The sequence below is a fragment of the Nelumbo lutea genome, chromosome 2, assembly GCF_056320005.1.
Source record: "Nelumbo lutea isolate HS-2025 chromosome 2, American lotus-T2T, whole genome shotgun sequence".
NCBI classification, from domain to species: Eukaryota; Viridiplantae; Streptophyta; class Magnoliopsida; order Proteales; family Nelumbonaceae; genus Nelumbo; species Nelumbo lutea.
This window is the reverse complement of record NC_142685.1, coordinates 89,881,190-89,903,143: the sequence shown is the minus strand read 5'-3', so window position 1 is coordinate 89,903,143 and position 21,954 is coordinate 89,881,190. Positions and strand designations below refer to the sequence as shown.

At 40.1% G+C, this 21,954-nt stretch overlaps 1 protein-coding gene across 11 annotated transcripts in view; it reads right to left on the bottom strand.

The window, feature by feature from the left end:
- The window catches only part of LOC148871786 (signal peptide peptidase 1-like), a 112,142-nt gene that overhangs the window by 56,099 nt on the left and 34,089 nt on the right, over positions 1 to 21,954 (bottom strand). For 5 of the 11 annotated variants that reach the window (XM_088971168.1, XM_088971171.1, XM_088971173.1 and 2 more), the window contains exons 9-10: positions 2,842 to 2,979; positions 2,047 to 2,124 (exon numbers count right to left, since the gene is read on the bottom strand). In XM_088971168.1, the coding sequence (XP_088827294.1) occupies positions 2,047 to 2,124; positions 2,842 to 2,979 (216 nt within the window). The other 6 variants (XR_016107502.1, XR_016107503.1, XM_088971169.1 and 3 more) reach the window with 5 other exon arrangements.

The window sequence follows — 21,954 nt, the reverse complement described above, 5'->3', positions numbered from 1 at the left end:
ATCCAGGGCCTAATGAAAGGATAGATAGAACGGATCAGTTCAACAAAAAACTTTTGATGAAGCATTTTTTTATCAGTAAAACAGAAGAAACTTTTATCGAGATAGAAAAAAGAATTTACATTAGCGAGCAGTCCCGGCTACCCTTGTAACAACAATAAATAAATAAAACCGCAGGATTTTGCTAAGAAAATTACAACCGTGCCCAAAAAATCTGTTCTCTTCCAACCCTTGTTTTTCTAATTGATCTGCTAGATTGTTGGCCAACCTTAGAATCCACTGAACTAATATTTGCATGTATTTTGACAGTCTTCTGAACCTTTTGATCTCATTTCTGAACCACCAGGAACTCTTTTTCCTCTTTTCTCAACCAACTCAGGATCAGTTTAGAATCCCCTTCAATTATCAATTTTTTAATGCCTAACTCCACAGCTTTTTGTAGGCTGTATAACACTGCCTCCAACTCACCTCTAGTGGAATTCCCTTCCCCAATTGGCCCTGAGAGAATCCCCAAAATTTCTCCCCTAGCATTTCTTATTACTCCCACTGCTTCATAAGTTTTTTTCTTGGAAGAAGAGAAACCTGCAATCACCCCCCCCCCCAACTTTCTGAGTAATCATCAACAATAAAATCATAGAACAAATTCACTGTTTTTACTTTTTGAGAAATTCACCACAATGCCTTCAAACACAACTTCTACACTTCTTTCTTTTCTTAGAAAATTCTTAGCTTTCTTTCCTCCCAAATCATCCATAATACTGCAGCCCTTGTACATCTCCAAAGCATCCTCCCCTTTTTTCTTGGCCACCTAAAGGTAGATGACTCAAAGAGTCTGTCCAAACTACTCAGACTAGTCCACCTGCAACCAAAAAACACAAATATCCTATCCCAAATATAACCTGCAAAGGAACAAAAAATGAAAAGATGATAAGCAGTTTCACCATTTGAATTGCGCAAGATACACCTGTTTGGAGAGAGGCACCAGCCAGGTCTTTGCAGCATGTTGCATGCGTTAATTGCACCATGGAAAACTTCCCAACAAAAAGCACCAACTTTGGGGGGAATTGGACAGCTCCAAACTTCTTTAACTAGGAAAGAAACTGAAGGGGAATGTGGGACAGACAAAGCATCAAAAAAGGAAGAGACACTGAAAACCCCTGAAGAATGACCAGTCCAAACCCGAGTGTCTCCTCTGCTAGAGTCAGGGTGCACTCCATCAAACAAGTGAAGGAGATTGGAAACATGAATCAAATCTATGTCTCTGACATTTATCCAAAATCCCAGATTCCACCTGAATCCCAAAAGCGAGGGAGGACGTAAGAAATCAAAGACAGACCGGTTACCTTTGAAAAAAGATAAAGCAAACAACAAGGGAAAAGAGGACTTCAAGGGATTTTCACCCACCAAGAGATATTCCCAAAACCTTACTTTATTCCCTGCATTGAGGTCATACCTGATGTGATTGAGGAAGAGCGGAATGACCTTATGGATTGGTTTCCATGGTGAAGCTCTAGAAGCCCTGCTAGAAACCAGTGTCCCAACCATTCTCAGAGAGCCCATGAATGCTAAGCACCACTTTGGACCAAAGTTTATTTATTTCCCACGGGAATCTCCACAGCCATTTTCCTGACAAAGCCACATTTTTATCTTTTATCCTTCCCAAACCCAAGCCACCGTTCTTCTTCCTTCTAAACACAATATCCCATCTAATTAGATGACACATTTTCTCCTCCCCCAGTTCCCACAAAAAATCCCTCATGATCTTCTCTAATCTTTTGCAATGACAAATGGAAAAGAAAAAACAAGATAAAGAATTTCTCTAGCATACTTGCAATAGTTTAAAGAATAGTCTACCATTATTAACATTGCATTCCTGGGAATCCTAAGTTGGTAAGTTAGAGCTTCTATTAAGTAATAATCATCAGCATATGTTATTGTGTGGATAGGATATGCAGTAGAGATTCGAGTTAAAATTAAAAAGCCAAAAAGGTTGACTATCAGTAAGGTCAAAAGGCAACGGATGAAGCCATATAGGTGTATAGAACAAACCGGTTTGACTTCCCCATTCCAAATGCAATGAACAGCCACAGATCCAATTACAGCTGGTACAATATATAGAAGTGCAGGCTGAAATTGCAAAAGGAAAAAAAATAATAAGATAATGAAAACACATAATGAATGTCAATCCCAATCGCCTTCTTTCCTTATGGGATGTAAAACAATGCTCAACACTAAAGTGAAAGAACATTCATGCTTATACTAGACCATGATTTTTTTTTCATGGAGATGTGGACCAATCATGATTATGGAATTCATCCAAATTAGAGGCACATTTCTCTAGAAGAATTTTAACATTCTTCTCTAAATAATCTAAAATAGTTTAAACATAATCAATCAAATAATAATTTAAGCAAGGGCAGAATTATTGGCGGTCTTGCAAGGACTACTAGTGGCTAAAGACTTGACTCAAAGTTGTTTGAGGTGCTTAAAAGGAAAATGTATGGGTTCTTGGACTTACAGACATCTTACGAAAGAAACCAAACACCTGGAAGAACTGAATGCAAATTTCCAATGGATTCCTAGATCTGCCACCAGTTTGGAAGATGGCTGCAGATGACTTATTAGTGAAATTGGGAGTAAGAAGATCTCAAGATTTTTGGGGTTTGATTCTCCAAAATGAGAACTTGTAAAAGCAGAGGGGAGGCGAATAGGAGCTAGGCCAAATATAGGATGCTTAGGCACTGCAATGTAACATGATCAATAAAGTTTAGGTTACTATTCAAAAGAAATTAATTTAAACACTTAACAGAAAAAAAGAAGAAAAAAATACTCTAGACAAATTACCTGTGCAGCTTGAAACCAATTCATCACAATAATTGTCAGAACCAAACCAACTGTATATCCAAAAAATGCACTTCTGAAATACCGATTCTCTTTCCCTCTAGACACATCAAAACGTAATGCCAATGCAACAAATATACCTTCACAAAGGAGGTGAAGAACAAGACAATGAGTTGACATTAATGAATTTTTCTTCATTTGATAAATTTTCATCTTAAAGAATATAAAACCAAAATCGAATCGCAAACTGTATGGCAAATAATCAAGGGGCAACCATCATGCAGATTCAACATTTTTAAATTCTAAGAGCAATATTAAATTCCGAATAGTATAAACCAAATATGGTTATTGTTGTTTATGCCATTTATCTGTACTGCTTATTTTCTTCTTTTGTAATCAGGGATAAATATGTCCTTTTACCCACTTTTATGATCACCCTAATATAATAATGTGAGGGGCTGCCACCCACATGATCTTTTTGGCTCAGTTCTCTGTTTTCCACCTGTCTTCTTCATGGTATCGGAGCAGGAGATCTGATCAGGCCGGGTTAAAGTTTCCTTTTTTAATTTTTCCTCTCTTTCTCTTGACTCCCCTCTGTTTGTGGGACTGCAAAAGGATACTATACTGATCTGATCAAGGGCTCCACTCTTCTTTTTCTTTTCTTCTCCCTTGGCTGTAAATTGTAATACCGAGGGATTTATTCACCAGATGTGATTATTTGTTGGGTGTTGTAGGTGGGCCTGTTATGGTAAATTGCTGACCCTACTACGTAACAGAAGGTCTAAAGTCTAAACCTTCCAGTTGTGAAATTTGAATGTTGTAGGGGTATCCCTTGAAGGTCTAATGGTTCTATCGTGGTGAGGAATCATCACGATTAATTTGTCTGTGTGAACAGACCTGTGAGGCAGTTGTAATTTCTTATTCCAAGCAAAGTGGAGGTGATGGGAGTTTGCCAACTGGCCTGGAATTCTCCTAGGTGATTCTTCAATCGTGTTAAGGTAATGATCCAGTTGTGGAAGTGTGAATCTGCTGTTTGAAGAGGAATTGACCTGAACCAACCTAGGAGATTGAGGAAAGGGGGTTCGGTAGGCAAAGGGTTTATTGCTTTACGAGCGTGTTGAGAGAGTTGAGAAGAAGAAGAGGAAGAAGAAGAAAAGAGGAGAGTCTGATGTGTTCGAATGGGCACTGTTCATCAGTCGGCCCTGTTCACTAATATAAGAGCAATACATAATTTACATGAAAGGACCAGGATGCCCCTGATTAGTGATGGGACACCCAGTCTAATAAAACACAAGATACAATTAGGCCCAGTTACTAAGGCCCATTAACTAGAGACTCTAATACCCAGCCCAGACAAGAGAGTAACAACATATCAGCCAAACCAACACTCCCCCTCAAGCTAAGCATGGATGTCAATCATGTTTAGCTTGCCCAGTAAGTCCAAAAATTTCATTGTGGTTAGCCCTTTAGTTAAAACATCTGCAATTTGCATCTCTGAGGGAGTCTAAGGAATGTACAGTTCTCCTGTGACTATTCTTTCTCTAACAAAATGGCGGTCTATCTCAATATGTTTTGTTCTATCATGTTGCATTGGGTTATTTGCAATGTTGATAGCAGCCTTGTTGTCGCAGTACAACTTGAGAGGACACTCAGTCTTCACTCCCAGTTCACCAAGAAGAATTTTAAGCCACAACAGTTCCACAACACCATGAGTCATAGCTCGATATTCTGCCTCTGCACTAGACCTTGCAACAACATTCTGTTTTTCACTTTTCCATGTAACTAGATTTCCCCCAACAAAAGTGCAGTAACCTGAAGTCGACTTTCTGTCACCCACAGAACCAGCCCAATCTGCATCAGTATATCCTTCAACTTCAATTCTATTGTTTTTCTGAACAGAATCCCTTTCCCAGGGCAAGACTTCAAATATCTGAGAATTCTTTCTACAGCCTTCATGTGAGGAATTTTGGGATTGTGCATAAACTAGCTGACAACATGAACGGCATAGGCAATGTTGAGACGAGTGAGGGACAAGTAAATTAACTTCCCCACTAACTTCTGGTATCTCTCCTTATCAGGGTAGTCCTCTCCCACTGACTCCTGTAGACCATGATCCGGTTCTATTGTGTTGAAGATTAATTAGTTTTATGATGTTTTTTCTAAGTAGATGTTTATGTTAGTTGTTAGATAGGAGGTGGGGACCACAGCAGTTATGTGAGTCCAAATTTTATTATGTTTTTTGAAGGTTACATATGCTGTTTTATGTTTTGCCGCCCTATGAGGGCATAGTTGTCTTTGTACTGTTCTATTATTTTAGTATAAATAATAAGTGAGGGGGGCGGCTAGCATGATTGCTCTCTTCTCTTTCAAACTCTCTTCTTCTCTTCTTCTCCCTATCTCTTCCTTCTCTCTTCAAGAAACTACTTTCTACCCCAACATGCATGTCTCTTGTAGAAGGTCAAGGATGTATTTCCATTAACATATATAGATGCCCTCTTTGGATCTAGCAACTTCAATCCCTAGAAAGTACCTCAGTTGACCCAGGTCTTTGATTTCAAATTCAGCAGCTAGGACCTCCTTCAGTCTGTTGATCTCCTCCTTATCATCCCCAATAATTACCATATCATCTACATAGACGATAAGAGTAGTAAGTTTCCCATTCCTCTTCTTTATAAATAGAATATGATCTGCCCCGCTTTGAGTATAACCACCTTTCTTCATGGCTCCACATAGCTTCTCAAACTAGGCATGAGGGGACTGTTTAAGGCCATATAGTGCCTTTCTCAGTCTACACACTTTTCTGCCAAATTCATAACCTGGTGGAGGATCCATGAATACCTCCTCATGTAGATCACCATTTAAAAAAGCATTTTTCACATCCAGCTAATGAAGCTCCCACGAGAAGTTTGCAGCTAATGAGAGTAGGACTCTGATAGTGTTGAGTTTTTCTACGGGAGCAAATGTTCCTTTGAAGTCAACTCCTTCCTTTTGAGTAAATCCCTTTGCCACGAGTCTAGCCTTGTATGTTTCAATGGACCCGTCCTCCCTATGCTTCACGGTGAACACCCACTTGCATCCAACAGTACCTTTCTCTTCTGGTAGATCTACTAGTTCCCAAGTCCCTGCTTTCATCAAGGCCTTCATTTTTTCAATCATAACCTCTTTCCACCTTGGGTCAGACACAGCCTCAGAGGACCTAGTAGGAAACATGCACAGAAGAGAGAGCAAACACAAAAGAACAATAACTAGGAATTGATAGGATTACCTTGAGTTACTGAGACAGGTTGATCTGAGTCCAATTGGTTGCTGTCATGAGTTGGAAGGCTCTTCTTCCTTCTATTTTAGGTAACTCTGATATCTTTCTGTTGTCTAATGGAGCCTTTAGTAACATTTTCCACATCACTAGTAGTAGTTGGACCAATGGGAGCCTCACTAGATTCACCTGGGATACCACAACTAGGAGGGTCAAGAGGAGAAGATGGAAGATCCAAAGCAGAGAGGGGCATAAAGAAATGGGGAATAGAAGAATCAACTAGAGGTTCCTCTTCCATCCTACTAGTCTCCCCCTGAAGAGGATCCGAGGAAGATTGAAAGTAGGATTGAGACTCAAAGAACACCACATCTTTTGTGACATATCTTTTCCTGGTGACTGGATCATAACACTTGTGTTTTGGAATGGTAGAATACTGGTGTATTTCATTCTATTGCCAATCAGCATATTTATACAGTAAGTTGCTACAATAAATAGAAAGAAGAGAAAAAAAATAAAAAGAAAAGAAAATAAAAAGTAGAAAAATAGAAAGAAAAGAAAATAGAAAGTACAAGAATAGAAAGAAAGAAATAGAAAGAAAAACTTTCTAAATCAATCCTTCCACAATCCTAAGAATATATACAATTCTATTTTTACACAACTACCAAATATAGATCTGCACCAGTTACCCCACGTTTTCCAACACTCCCCCTCAAGCTGATGAATAGAGATCCTCCATTCCCGGCTTGGCTATAATTCTTCGGAAGTTTATACTATTGAGCCCTTTAGTAAGTACATCGGCCAGTTGTCCTTTTGTAGACACATAGGGAGTGTAAATCAACTTGTTGTCCAGTTTCTCTTTCATAAAGTGTCGGTCAATTTCGACGTGCTTCGTCCTGTCATGTTGAACAGGATTGTGAGCAATATTGATGGCTGACTTGTTATCACAATATAGTTTCATAGGCTCTTCTGGTGGAATCTTCAGGTCTTCTAAAATTATCTTCAACCAGAGTAATTCACACACTCCTTGTGCCATAGCCCTGAATTCTGCCTCTGCACTTGACCGAGCCACTACATTTTGCTTCTTACACCTCCAAGTGACTAAGTTTCCTCCCAAGAAGGTATAGTAACCGGAAGTGGACCATCTATCTACTGGAAATCCTACATAATCGGCATCTGTATACGCTTCAAGAGCCAGTCCCCCATTTCTTCTTAATAAAATTCCTTTTCCTGGACTGGCTTTCAAATAGTGCAGAATTCGATGAGCAGACTGCAGATGAACTTCTATAGGATTATGCATAAACTGACTTATTACACTTACAGCGTATGCAATATCTAGCCGTGTATGTGCAAGATAAATGAGTTTTCCAACCAGTCTTTGGAACATCTCCTTGTCTACACTTGCATTCTCGCTGGCTTCTCCAAGTTTATGATTGGGATCTATAAGCGTGGAAGTTGGTTTACATGCCATATTTCCCGTTTCTCTCAAAAGATCAACAACATACCTTTGTTGAGAGATAAAGATGCCTTGTTTAGAATGTGCAACTTCAATTCCGAGAAAATACTTTAGTCTCCCCAAGTCTTTTATCTCAAATTCTCTGAAAAGGCAGTTTTTCAATGCTTCCTTCTCCTTTTTATCATTCCTAGTAACGATTATATCGTCCACATAGACTAATAGTGCAGTAACTCCCCCTGAGGCTGTGTGTTTGATAAACAATGTGTTGTCACCTTGACTTTGCTTGTAACCTGTACAAAGCATCACCTTTGTAAACCTTCCAAACCATGCTCTTGGAGATTGTTTGAGGCCGTATAGTGCTTTCTTCAACCTACAAACTTTGTTCCCCTTAATGCCTTCTCCAAAACCCGGTGGAATGTCCATGTATATCTCCTCTTCTAGATCACCATGGAGAAATGCATTCTTTACATCAAACTGTTGCAAATCCCAATTATAGTTAGCAGCCAAAGACAGCAACACCCTTACTGTATTCATTTTAGCTACTGGGGCAAAAGTTTCCTGATAATCTACCCCATAAGTCTGTGTATATCCCTTGGCTACCAGTCGTGCTTTGTACCTTTCTAACAACCCATCAGATTTGAACTTAATTGTGAACACCCATTTACAACCTACAATCTTCTTGTTTCTTGGTAGATCCACAACTTCCCATGTGTTGTTCTTTTCTGGTGCCTCCATTTCCATTCTAATGACTTTTCTCCACTCCTTATTAGAAAGTGCCTCGGCTAGAGTATTAGAAATTGGAATGGTGTTAAGGCTGGCTAGCAAACTTTTATGGGATATAGAGAATCTTTGGAACGACACATATTTGGCTAAAGGTAGGTCATACTCAGACTGTGAAGGTGCAGATTCAGGTTCTGCATATCCCTCTATTCCAGGATTAGGAGTTGAATCTTGGACTTGCACAAGTTGAGGATCTGGATTTCTTCTCCTAGAGTAAACCTGCATATATCTCGCATCATCTTGCACATCATTGGTGGGGTTAACAGTGTCGAATTTGGTTCAATGGTCGGGTTGTTTGACTCTTGTTGAGACTCGGGAATATGGGGCTTAGAGGATTGTGACTCAAAGGGATGTGATTCTTGACGGTTGGATGACTATGAGGAGGTTAATACATCTAAGGAGAGTAGATCCGAGGCCTTATCTTCTGTTAATGAGGGCTCCGCCTAAAGATAAGGTTGAGTAAAAAAGGATTGTCCCTCCTGAAATGTGACATCGATGGAGGTGTAGAATTTTCTGGTGGCTGGATGATAACATTTATAAGACACACCTGATTGCTCGTGGATCCAATTTTCCCTTATTATGGACATGAACAAAGGCAGTGCAGCCAAAAATTCTTGGTGTGAGATTATTTTAGGTTCAAATATCAGGGTAGAATTGAGAAAGGACTTGTATTGGGCTTCGGTTGTCAAGAACTTTAGATGGTAGTCAATTTATGGCGTATGCAGCAGTAAGGACGGCTTCCCCCCAATATTGTTTTGGCACCTGGTTTTGAAAGAGAAAGGCTCGGGTGGTTTGCAAAAGATGGCCATTTTTCCTCTCAGCTATCCCATTCTGTTGGGGAGTGTTAACACAGGAGGATTCATGCACAATGCCTTCTTTCTGAAAAAATGGGGACAAATTCTGATTAAAATAATTTGTAGCATTATCAGATCGAAACCTTTTAATTCTCACACCAAACTGAGTTTGGACCATGTTATGAAAGTTGGAAAGAATGGTACCCACATCAGATTTAGACTTAAGAAGAAAGATCCATGTGACCCTAGTGCAATCATCAATAAAGGTGACAAACCATCTAGAACCAGTAATGTTGGGAATTTGAGAAGGGCCCCATATATCCGAATGAATCAAATAAAAAGGAGTTTAAAATCTTTTATTGCTGATTGGGAAAGAAACCCTTTTGTGCTTAGCATGTTCACAAACATCACAATGAAAGGTTTCAACATCAATTCCTTTAAACAAGGAAGGAAGCATTGCTTTTAAAACAGGAAATGAAGGATGACCGAAACGGAAGTGATGACGCCAAATTAAATCTTTATTGGAGGTAGATAAGAATGACTCGTGTGTGACATGCATAACAGTGTGAGATGGTTTGTTGGTTATTTCAAGGTAGTAGAGTCCATCCCTTTCCTTAGCAAGTCCAATCTTCTTCCCCGAAACCCGATCTTGAAATACACAGTAAGAAGGAAAGAACACAACATTGCAATTCACATCCTGGGTGAGTTTATGTATAGAGATAAGGCTAGTGGATAACTTAGGAATATGAAGCACATTTTTAAGCAATAGGGATGGAGTAATTTGAATATTCCCAATCCCTGCCACTGTGGTGAAAGAACCATCAGCAACAGAAATTTTTCTATTACTAGGACAGGGTGTATAGGTGAGAAAATGTAGTGAAGAGGGTGTCATGTGGTCAGTAGCTCCAGAATCAAGAATCCATGGAAAAACACTAGCCGAGGCATGTAATCCTAGAGATAAAGACTCACCTGAGAGAGCAAAGGAGGTAGAACCACTTCCTGGTTTCATGGATTTCATGAAGCTCCTTAGCCTTTCAATTTCTTCATCATTAAATGGTCCTTGACTTGAGTGTTTTTGCTGCGGATTGTGGAGACATTATCGGCCTGTTGAACTCCTTTTGAAACTCCTCGATTTTCCCATTCCTTGCTGGATGTGGGAGGTTTCCCATGAAGTTTCCAGCACCGATCTTTTGTGTGTCTGGGCTCCTTGCAATAGGTGCACCAGAGGTTATCGTTAGAGTCACGGGTAGTTGTGTCACGAGCCAAGTTGTGATTGTTCTCACCCTTTGAACCACTATAACTTCCTCCCCTTGCCACCATGGCTGAGCCTTCGGGATCTTTAGGCTCAAGCATGATTCCATGGCGGCTTTCCTCAGCTCTGACAAGGGCTATGACTTCATTCAATGGAGGCACTTCTTCTTTGCCAAGAATTTGTATTCAGACCTGATCAAATTCAACATTCAGTCTGACCATAAAATCATACACACTATCTCTTTCAATAAAATTCTTCAAGATCATACACACTATCTCTTTCAATAAAATTCTTCAAGATCACAGCATCATCAGGGCACTTTGTCTCAAGAACCAGATAATGATCAAGCTCATGCCATAAATTTTGCAGCAAATTTGCATACTCTGTAACACTTCTGCTCCCTTGTTTGGCCGCCACTGTCTTCACTTTGACCTCATAGACACGAGCAGCGTCATGGGCTTTGGAATAGGTTTGTCAGACAGCATCCCAAATAGCCTTTGCAGAGGGAAGAAACATACAAGTATCACTGATCTCGGGTGTCATTGAACTCCACAACCATGACATAATCATGGAGTCCTCTTCGTCCCAAGCATCAAAATTTGGCTCTCCCAACTTTGGCCCTGTTCCAAGAAGGTGACTAATTTTTCCTTTTCCCTTCAAATAGGTACGCACTAGTTGTGACCACTTCAAGTAGTTATGGCATTCAGTCTATATGTTGTCTGAATATACTGCAAATCACCAGTGTGAGGATGAGAATGTGTTGCTTCTTCATCGGTTTGGACGGGAGCACTTGTTGCCGTCATGTCGGACATTGTTAATGGAGGAAAAATAAGGCCAGTAGGAAAGGAGAATAAAGGAGGGAAGAACTGGCCAGAACAAAGGAGAATAAAAGAACACTTCTGGTTACAGATCAACACTGAAGGCTAGAAGAGAAAAACACGAAAAACTAGCAATAAAGGCCGAAAAAAATCTCAAGGTTGACAAACCTAGAGCTCTGATACCATGTTTTGGAATAGTAGAACACTGATGTATTTCATTCTATTGCCAATCGGCATACTTATACAGCAAGCTACTGTAATAAATAGAAAGAAGAGAAAAAAAATAAAAAGAAAAGAAAATAGAAAGTACAAGAATAGAAAGAAAAACTTTCTAAATCAATCCTTCCACAATCCTATGAATATATACAATTCTATTTTTACACAACTACCAAATATAGATCTGCACCAGTAACCCCACATTTTCCAGCAACTTGTATCCCTTCTGAGTAGGAGAATAACCCAAGAAGATTCCCTTTGTAGCTCAAGGATCCAGTTTTATCTTCTTTGGATCCTTAACATGTATGAAACATACACACCCAAAGACCCTCGGTGGAAGAGAAAAAACAGGGAGATGAGGGCAAAGAACCGAAAATGGAGTCTTCATTCCCAAAACCTTAGATGGCATTCGATTTATCAGATATGATGCAGTGAGGATTGCCTGAGACCAATAGCCTTTTGGAACCTTGTGCTAAAATAATAAAGCTCGTGCAGTCTCCAATAAGTGTCTATTCTTACGCTCAGCAACCCCATTCTATTGGGGGGTACTAGCACAAGAAGACTTGTGAATCATTCCCGCATCCTCCATAAACAAGTTTAAGGATCTTTCGAAATATTCAGCAGCATTATCTGACCTGAATTGTTTGATTTTCTTGCCAAATTGTGTTTCAATCATTTTGCAAAATGCCATGGTTACCCGCGGCACTTCATCTCGTGTCTTTAATAAGTAGATCCATGTGCATCGAGAATAGTGGTCAATAAAACTGATAAAGTGTCGATAGCCATCCACAGAAACAATGGGAGAAGGACCCCAAACATCAGAATGCACTAAGTCAAAAGGTGCTTGAATTTCATTACTAGAAGTTGAGTACACAGTTCTACACTGTTTTGATAATTGACAGACTTCACAGACTAACTTTTGACTTGACACACCTTGAAACAATTCTGAAAACAACATTTCCAATGACGAGAACTGTAAATGACCTGGTCTAGCATGCCACAGGTGCAACTTAGATAATGACTCCAAATTAGATTGACCACTAGTAGTAGATGTTTGAAGGGCTGAACTGATGTCTGCATCCAGGTAGTAGAGGCCTCCTCGCTCATGACCGCTCCCAATTGTCTCTTCGTCAAACTGTCCTGAAAAACACAATGGGTAGGAGAAAAGGTTATGCTACAATTCAAGTTCTTGGTAAGTTTTGAAACATATAAAAGATTTGAAGAGAGATTGGGAACATGTAAGACAGATTTGAGGGAGATGTCCTTGCTTAGGTCAACCACTCCTTTCCCAGATATGGTAGAGAGGGAACCATCAGCAACCTTCATCTTGTCTTGACCAGACATTAAATGATAGGAAGAGAATAAGGAAAACATGTGAGTCATGTGGTCAGTTGCACCGGAATCAATAATCCAGGAGGCTGGATCAATGGAACTAGTTGCACTAAATGCTGAAACAATACCTGATCTAGCAAGGGAGGTGGAAGCAAGAGAATTTGTCCTTAGGCGGGCCAATGCCCGGCTAAGTACCTCTACCTCATCAGCTGTGAAATCCATAGGCCCATGTCCTTGGGAACTGGTAGTCTATCCCGAAGAAGAGGAAGCAATTGTGGATGAGTGTTTGGAACCTCCATCACTGTGACTTGCTGCTAGGTTCCCACTTGCCGAATGACCCTTCTAGTGCTTCTTCTCTTTCCTCAATGCTGCTGGTTTCAAATGAGGGTAGAGAACCCAACAGTTCTCTTTCACATGTTTTTCTCCCCCACAGCAAGTACACTTCAGGTGTCTCTTGTCAGAGAATTTGTTCCCCCTTTGGCTTGTAGAAATGAGAGCTGAATGTTCTATAGACTGCTCTACTGGTTTAGTCTGGGCATCAACTTGCATCTCCTTTCTTCTCACCTCTTCATTTCTCACAAGATAGTAGACATGATGTAGATCAGGCATCTCATCTCTTCCCAGAATTTGGGACCTTATGTTCTCATATACCGGATCTAGGCCAGCCAAAAATTTGAATGCTCTACCCTCTTCAACTTGTTTGCCGTGTTTCTCCTTATCTCTGGCATTCTCCCAGTCTATGATGAGGTGGTGATCCAGCTCTTCTTACAATCCTTCTAATGTAGCAAAGTATGTAGCAACACTCATTTCTCCTTGCTTCAGGGCAGCAATATCTTGATTCAGTCTATAGATTCAGGCATTATTCTTTTTCTGCCCATAGGTCTTAGACACCTTCTCCCATATCTTGGCAGCTGTGGAGAAGTGTTGAACCGTCCTAGCTACCCTGGGAGTCATTGAAGCAAGCAGCCAGGACATGACTGTAGCATTCTCTCTTCTCCAAACAACATATTCAGCACTCCCTATTTCGGGTTCTTTCTTCTGCCCGTCCAAATAGCCTGTTAGATCCCGGGATGTGATAAAGAGCATGGCCAAAACAGACCATTCCCTAAAGTTGTATTCATCAAGTAACACACTTGTTATCTGTAGGCTGTGCAAATTAGGGTTCTCCAAATTAGGAGACCTCCCACTAGTCCTAATATCTCTAGAAGAAACTTCCCCAGATATGGAAGACATCTTCTCCGACTTGCAAGAGTACCAAAGCTGTCACACAGGTTATGTGAAACCTCTTCAGACTTCCGGACCTTGCAGCACTGTAATCTCAGACCTGAGAGTCTATTTTAAGGCTGTAATACCCTTCCCACTCTGCTGTACTGCTCCACCCACTGCTGTCGCAAGCTGCCACTTACAGTTGAAGTGCCGAGCCAAAAAAAAAAAAAAAACTCTGCTGTGTTTGGCCACTGTTGCTGCAACCCTGACCTAGCTGTTGTGGCTTCTACCACACACCAATCACTGCTATCGCAGGTTAACCTTCACCCACGAACTGCTCTAGGACTGCTGAAATCAGTCCTCTCTTCTAGATCTGTTTTACACAGATCTCACTTAGCCGAATGGCTACACCTTGCTCTATGTATCTCTTAGGGCATCAGCTACTGGGACCAACTCCCCTTGGGCCCTACAACCAAGGGAAACCTTAGGTATAGGTTTGGCTGTAACCAGGCGAGAGAGGTGTTCTATGACCAGACCTAGAACTCTAATACCATGTTTTCCGAACTGAACCTGTTGAGAGAGCTGAGAAGAAGACAAAGAGGAAGAAGAAGAGAGGAGAGTCTGATGTGTTCGAATGGGCACTGTTCATCAGCCGGCCCTGTTCACTAATATAAGAGCAATACATAATTTACATGAAAGGACCAGGATGCCCCTGATTAGTGATGGGACACCCAGTCTAATAAAACACAAGATACAATTAGGCCCAATTACTAAGGCCCATTAACTAGAGACTCTAATACCCAGCCCAGACAAGAGAATAACAACATATCAGCCGAACCAACAGGTGTGTTTTTCTATTATCACATGTTAGTTCCTTTTCTGATGTTAGCAACCTGTGCAATTGTATGATCTGGTTTTTCCTGGAGAAGTGGAGGTTAATGGATGGCATTCAAGGTGCTGAAAGTATATTTACATTGATGGGAAAACCCAAAGCAGTTGAGAATAAATAAAGGAGAAATCTAATTCAGATAATGTTGCATCCTGTATACCTGTTCATGATGATCAGTTTTCTCAGATGGATCATTTACCCTGTGATAAGGTGACGCCTAGGTGACTAAGCGGTTTTTCATGGTCGCCTCGCCCAAACGCCATAAGTTTTGCATATTAGGTGCCCGCCCAGAGACTTAAGCGGGTGCCTAGGCGCCTAGACAGGCACCTACATTCATCTAAAAACTTTTTTTTAATTTATTGTTTTGATATTTTTTTTAAATTTATCGTTTTGATATTTTATTGGATGTTTTATTCTTTTAAAATAAATCTAGTTACATGATATCATTTTAGTATTAAGACCAAGTGTACAGCCTTTTTTTTCTGTCATAAGGGATTTTTTTTGGTTCCATTGGAGAGGAGGAGAACCAAAGGCTTCAAGCCCCAGCCCAACTCCATCGCACCTCAGCCCAACTTCTTCTTCTTCTTCCAGATTCCAGACATTTTTTCCTTTTTTTTTTTCAAAAAAACAGGGGCTCCGCCAGTCGTCCCTTTCTGCACTCATCATCTTCTTCTTTCTCTTTTCCAGATTTCAGTTGAATCAGTCCTGAGTTCTCTCTTCTCAACTCAGACATCTTTTCTTTTTTTTTTTGAAAAAAACAGGGGCTCCACCCCTATACTCCTCAGTCATCATCATCATCATCTTCATTTTGCTTTTTTTTTTTGAAAAAACAGGGGCTCCACCCTATACTCCTCTCCTCCCTTCACTGATTCAGTCATTGTTCTCACTTCTCACTTCAGTTTTTAACAGCTGTACCTATCATTAATATATGTGAATATGATTATATGGCTGAAATCTATAGATTTTATATTTTTGGATTCCACCGCCTAGGCGCCTGGGCGCCCCATGGTCGCCTAGCCTCGCCTAGTCACCTTGACAACTATGACCCTATCAGAGTTTTGTACCTAGGGAGGAGCTACTTGGTTCCATGCGTGACAAATTGGAATTTGTTGGTAGGTCTCTTTGCCACCAAAAGGATCATCTTCTATTCCTTTTGCTTCATTTTCCATCAACTGAGATAACCAGGAATCAACAGAGTTTTGATTCTGGGGCCTCCAACTACATGACCAGTAAGCCATATCCTTTTTCTTTTTATCAGCCCTATCTGGGAGAGATAAAGTAAGGCTGGCAGATAGTTCTTTCTCTTCCATTATCGATTGAGGAACTATATCCCTTCCTAATCGAATTGTGTTATCCCACACCCTTCATGTTTCAAAACTTCCTATTAACTTAAGGCTGAGCTGATGGCTTTATTGCAAGGCTTAAATTTTGCTAAGCAGTCTAACTTCAAGAATTTGGAACTTGAGGGGGGATTCAAATTTGGATGTATACTGGACTACTTCTAGACACCATGTGCCTTGGATTTATAGGTATGCCCTTAGGGAAGTAGATAGCCTGTCAAAATATTTGAATGCTACTTTTGTTTTGGGTATTATTGTAATTCGCTTCGTTTGGGGCTTTAAATCATTGTTCATTGTGTCTATGGGTGGTTGGATAACCACTTTGTTGTAATTTCTGTTTCACAAGTGGTAGGGATCATATGGTGGATGGCCTTCTATATTCTTGATGACGGTGCTGGACGAAAGTCTTCTCCCACTACAACTTTTTTGAGTGAGAATCAAAATTCTACTCTCAATTAGATTTACTTATGACATCATCTTTTAGGTCATGTGTCCCTTGAAACTTTGAAGTGCTTGTTCCCATCTTTATTAAGTTTGTGTCAGTATCCAATTTACAGCGTCACACTTGTCAACTAAGCAGACATTGTAGAACATCTTTCCCAGTGAGTAATAGAAGATCTGATTTCTTGTTTCATCTTATTCATTCCGATGTGTAGGGTCCTGGTAATCATGGCCAATAGACGAATACACAAATTTTATAACATTTATTCATGACTATTCTCACTACACATGGGTTTAGTTGCTTCATTCTCATGATGAAGCTCCTCAAGTTATCAAGGATTCACTCGTTGATGTATACTCAGTTTCATGTGCATGTTCAAATACTTCAATCCGACAGTGCTAAGGAGTATTTCACTATAGGTAGCAATAACCATTTTTCTCCAAGTGGGATGTTGCACCATTGCTCTTGACCTCGAACACCTCAACAAAATGGTGTTGCAGAAAGAAAGAACAGAACTTGCTGGAAGTTTCTTGTGGCTTTTTATTACAGATGCACATACCAAAGAAGATTTGGGGTAATGCAGTTCTCACAGCCACTGACCTAATTAATCATATGCCGAGCAAAATCCTCAAGTACAGGCCCCCTATCAGCTCCTTTGTCCCTAGTCCCCTGTTTTTTCTATCCCTCTCCAAGTCTCTGGATGTAAATGTTTTGTTCATGACTTGTCAACCACATGGGGTAAGCTTGACCTTAAACTTATCCCTTGTATTTTTCTTAGGTACCCTTCCTCTAAAAAAGGGTACAAGTGTTATACCTTCTGAAACTACAGCCCTACCCCTCTACTTCTTTTGCATCTACATCAAGTAACACAGCTAGGGGTGAACATGGGCCGGTTCAGTCCGATTCCATGGAAGAACCCGGAACCTACCTTGTGAAGGTTGCTTCCAGGGTCAGTTCTGGGCTTGGTGGTTCCAGGGTAGGTTCTGTACTACTCTCCCCCTTCACAAAAAAAGCATATTCTTTAAAAACTTGTTTTTAAATAAATATAATATATAGTTTAAAACTTATATTATCTTTATCGATTAAATTGGACAACTTAATACGTAGATTATCATTATATGGTTAAAAACATATAAATTAAATTTAAATTTTGTAAATATTACCTTTTACACTACGTATCATACACATTCAAATATTAAAATGAAAACAAATGATCAAATCACTTAAGTAACTCAATGGTCAAGTCAAGTGAGACCATGACCTTTGTAACCATGAATGCTTGGGTTCAAATCTTCACATCCCCAAAAGTATTTGGGGGTTTATTTCAATGCAAGTTCGGTTCCAAGGTACGTTCCAACAAGGTCGGTCCCACCAAGGCCAACCAAAGCCAGTTCATTGGGTCGGTTCGGGTAGGGTAAACCCCTAGGACCCTGGAAATGGCCTGGGTGGGGATCAGTTCCAAGAATTTGGAACCAGACCCTACCCTGTCACAGATTGGATAGGGTCAATTCAAGTTCGGTTAGAGGTCGGTTCCCTTCGATTCTAGGTAGAACCTACCCATTTGCTCACCCCTAAACACAGCCTTTGCCTTCAATGTGTCATCTCGTACTCCAAAGTCAAGTCTATTTGTGGCACAACCACCTTGGTCATGTGTCTTTTAAATCTTTGAAATATTTGTTTCTGGAGTTGTTTAACACTCATTCAAAAAAGTACTTGAAATAAGTGGTGGGACCACACAATAAGTGGAAAATAAGTACTTATTCCTATTTGGCAAATAAGTACTTATTTTGAAAACAAGTGCTTAAAAAATAAGCAACCCTAGGCCAGCTTATTTTAAACACTTGTTGAAAAAGTGCCTATTTCTTTTCTGTGGGACAAAACTGTCCCCAAATTTTTCCAAAAATTCCATCGAGTGCCCCTCTCTGTAGAGAAGACAAAAGAACCCTATCAGCACTACAACCAAGGGAGATTTCATGCTTCAGGTATGTGAAATCCCCCATTTTTCTATATTTTCTCTCTGTTTTGGTCTTTATTCTTTGGTTTGGTGGATTTTAAGTTTTAACCCTTTGTTTGTGCCATTTTGATGTGCTTGAAATAGTTTTTATTATGACAATGTAGCTTTTTTCTTGTAACTATTTACAAAAAAAAAAAATGGTAGTAGAATTTTTCCTTGAAATGATAATCCAAATTTTCTGTATGTTTTTTTTTTTTTGTTTTTGTTTTGTATTAATATTATGAAAAGTTACAGAGCAAGGGAGCTAAACAATCTTAGCTCCTGAGAACAACCACTGAACACCAAAAAACGATTACAATACAGCCCAAAATATAGAATTTCTGTTCACCCCTTGTCTAGCTAGACCATCTGCCAATGAGTTGGCACTTCTTTTTACCCATTTGTATCGAATTTCCATGTCCTTAGTCAGCCATTTAAATTTCCACTTTTCATTGCTGTAATTCCAAAGTCTAGAGATATCCTCTTTTAGCCAGTTTACCATCACTTCAGAATCTCCTTCTTTGATCAGCTTGTTAATTTGCATATCCTTGATCCTTTGTACCCCTTCAAGAGCTGCAAGTATCTCAGCCCTCAAGGAATCTCCCACCCCGATTGGTCCAGAAAACATAGCTAACATATTCCCCTGTTCACCTCTTATTACTCCCCCTATTCCAGATGGCCCTGGATTACCCATGCTACTGCCATCAAAGTTCAGCTTAGTAAAGCCATGAGGTGGAGGGAGCCAACAAGAGTTTGAGGCCTTCTTTATTGGAGCAAATTCTGCTATCTCCTTCCATTTTCTTTGCAACTCATCAACTGAGAATTCTGCAAACAAAGCCAAGGTTTTTATTATTGTTGCTACTTGATTATTTTTATTATTCTTATTGTATGAGTATAGAAATAGAAAAACCCATCATGCAATATAAAGGGTAGGTAGAAACCATCGCAATAGCCTTAAGAAAGTGCCAAACAACGTGCACAAATAGTGATTAGGACCCAACAAGTTATGACAAAGTCAAGGGCACAATGGCCTTAGCACAATGACTAAATACCCGACCATGCAAAGAGAAGGGACACCATGACTATCACCAAGAGAGATCGAGAGTGCCATCCTTCTATCCTTTGTACTTATTTCCTCAATGCCATAACCTACACACCTACATTTAGAATCTCTAGAGTGTTTGATCATAGAGGTGAAATCCTAAAAAAAAAAACCCAAAACCCCAATTGGAACCTATCTCTTTCCCATCATTGAAGAACTAACAGGAGAACACATACAGGACACAAAGTCCCATTATGAATATGAGGGTGGTGGCGACGTAGAGATCCTCGCCAACAAGGTCTACAGCCTTAGTGATCAAGTAACTCACCACCCTCCAGAAAGTAAAGAAGATCGACAAGCTTGAGCAACAATAAGAGGAAAATAAAGAGATGATTCATCAGCACGGCCATCATCAACAAAACAAGGATGACCCATGCCCAGTATCTAATTACCCAGAAATCGTAGTAACCAATAAGACAACAATGCCGCTTCCTCCAACTGACCTAGTGGCCAGTGCAGCTACCCTCAGTACCAACTCAAGTGGCCTCTCTAGAAGAGGTAAATCACCACTGAGTGCCTCCCATGACGATTAGTTGAAAGGAACTATACAAGTATGTTCAAGCATCAGTCGAGGTGAGCCAGAGTAAACAACGCATGGCCCAGTTCCAGAAACCTTACTTGGCACAAATAGCTCACAGGCCTTATCCCACAAGGTACACTCCCTCGTACCAATGGCACCTATACAAAGGATGGTAGAAAAGTTCGTAGGGAAGTAGTTTACAATGGAACAAAGGTTGACAATGGCAGATCTCCGCAACATTGAACAAGGAGATAACCATCTATAGCCTTGTCTATAAAACTTGTTGCGAATGTCTTTACAGACATCCTTCTCAACAGTTGTTAAAATGTCCTCAGTGAGAGTTCTATTGTCCTTGGCAGTGAGTTTTAACTGGTCGTTATAACAACTTGATGTTAAGAATGCCTTCTTAAATGGGGAAATGACTTAAAAGGTTCATTTCCTCCAGGCATGTATTGTAAGGAAATGCAGGCAAGGTGTGCAAATTGAAGAAACCCCTTTATAGCCTCAAGCAATCCCCATGAACCTGGTTTGACAAATTCAGAGCTGCACTTCTCGGCTACACACACAGTTTAACCATACCTTGTTTGTTAAGAGGAGACGTACTCAAGTTACTTTCCTTACTATTTATATTAATGATATCATGGTTACAACAGTGATACAGAGCCGGTCCAGGCATTCAAGAATTTTCTTAATGTAGAGAGACAAGGCCGAATGGGCCCAAGTATTTGTTTTATGCTTAAGCAGTGTTTTATTTACTTTGTGTTAATGGGCATTTTCTTTATGGGCTTGTTAACTTCTTTTTAATTTCTTTTAAGCTTGTAAAGAGACTGGGCCGAATGGGTCCTAACAGCCTTTCGTGTGATATCCTTTATTTTATCTTTTATTTTACGTTGATGGGCCTCACTTAATGGGCCTGTTATTTGTTCTTATTTTATTTTCTTTATGTAACTGCCAAGCTGGCCACCCACTTAAGGATATACTTCTCATCATCAATTTTTTAGAGATTAATAAAATAGGGTTAGAGGAGAAGGGTGATTAATTCGACTTCTTCTCTTACCTCTTCTCTTCGCCATCTTCCTCTCTTATACAGTTATTCAGATCTGTTCTATTCTGCTAATCACTAAGTTTAATCTTGACATTAGAGGACTGATTTACATCTTGGTATCAGAGCAGGTTCAGTTCCTTTTCCTTCTTTTTTCTTTGTTCATGTACACTCTAAAATCAAGAGAGTGTATGGAAAGATAGGTTCTCTATAGTATAGAGAATCACTTGCCTAGTTGGTAGAAGGGTTTGGAGAGTTTAGTTCTGGCCAGATTTTGTCAAGTAATGATGTTGTTTTGCTGCTGCCCAAAACACTAGCCGACTAGAGATTTTCGAGGTTACCAAGAAAGGTGAAGCTTGGGGGTGGCGCTCTGTGCTTGGAAGGTGTCTTGTGACTGCTAAAGGAGGGCGGTTCAGGTTCGGAAGAGTTTAGGTTAGTCTGGTGGGTGCGGCAGTGTCTTCTCTCTTCCTCCCATCTGCTGGATGGAGCAAAACCCTAGTTTTTCAAGTACCCAAATTCTGGTTTGACTTCAAGTAAGTTTACATAGTCAAAATTTTCAGTTCTTTGATTTCCGTTTGATTAATGGAGGCATACAGAAGTGAGTTCAAGCAGGTGCTAGCTTCTGGACCTGCTTCAGTAGATTCCGTTTTGACTGGTGTTACCACAATTAAGCTAGATGGGACG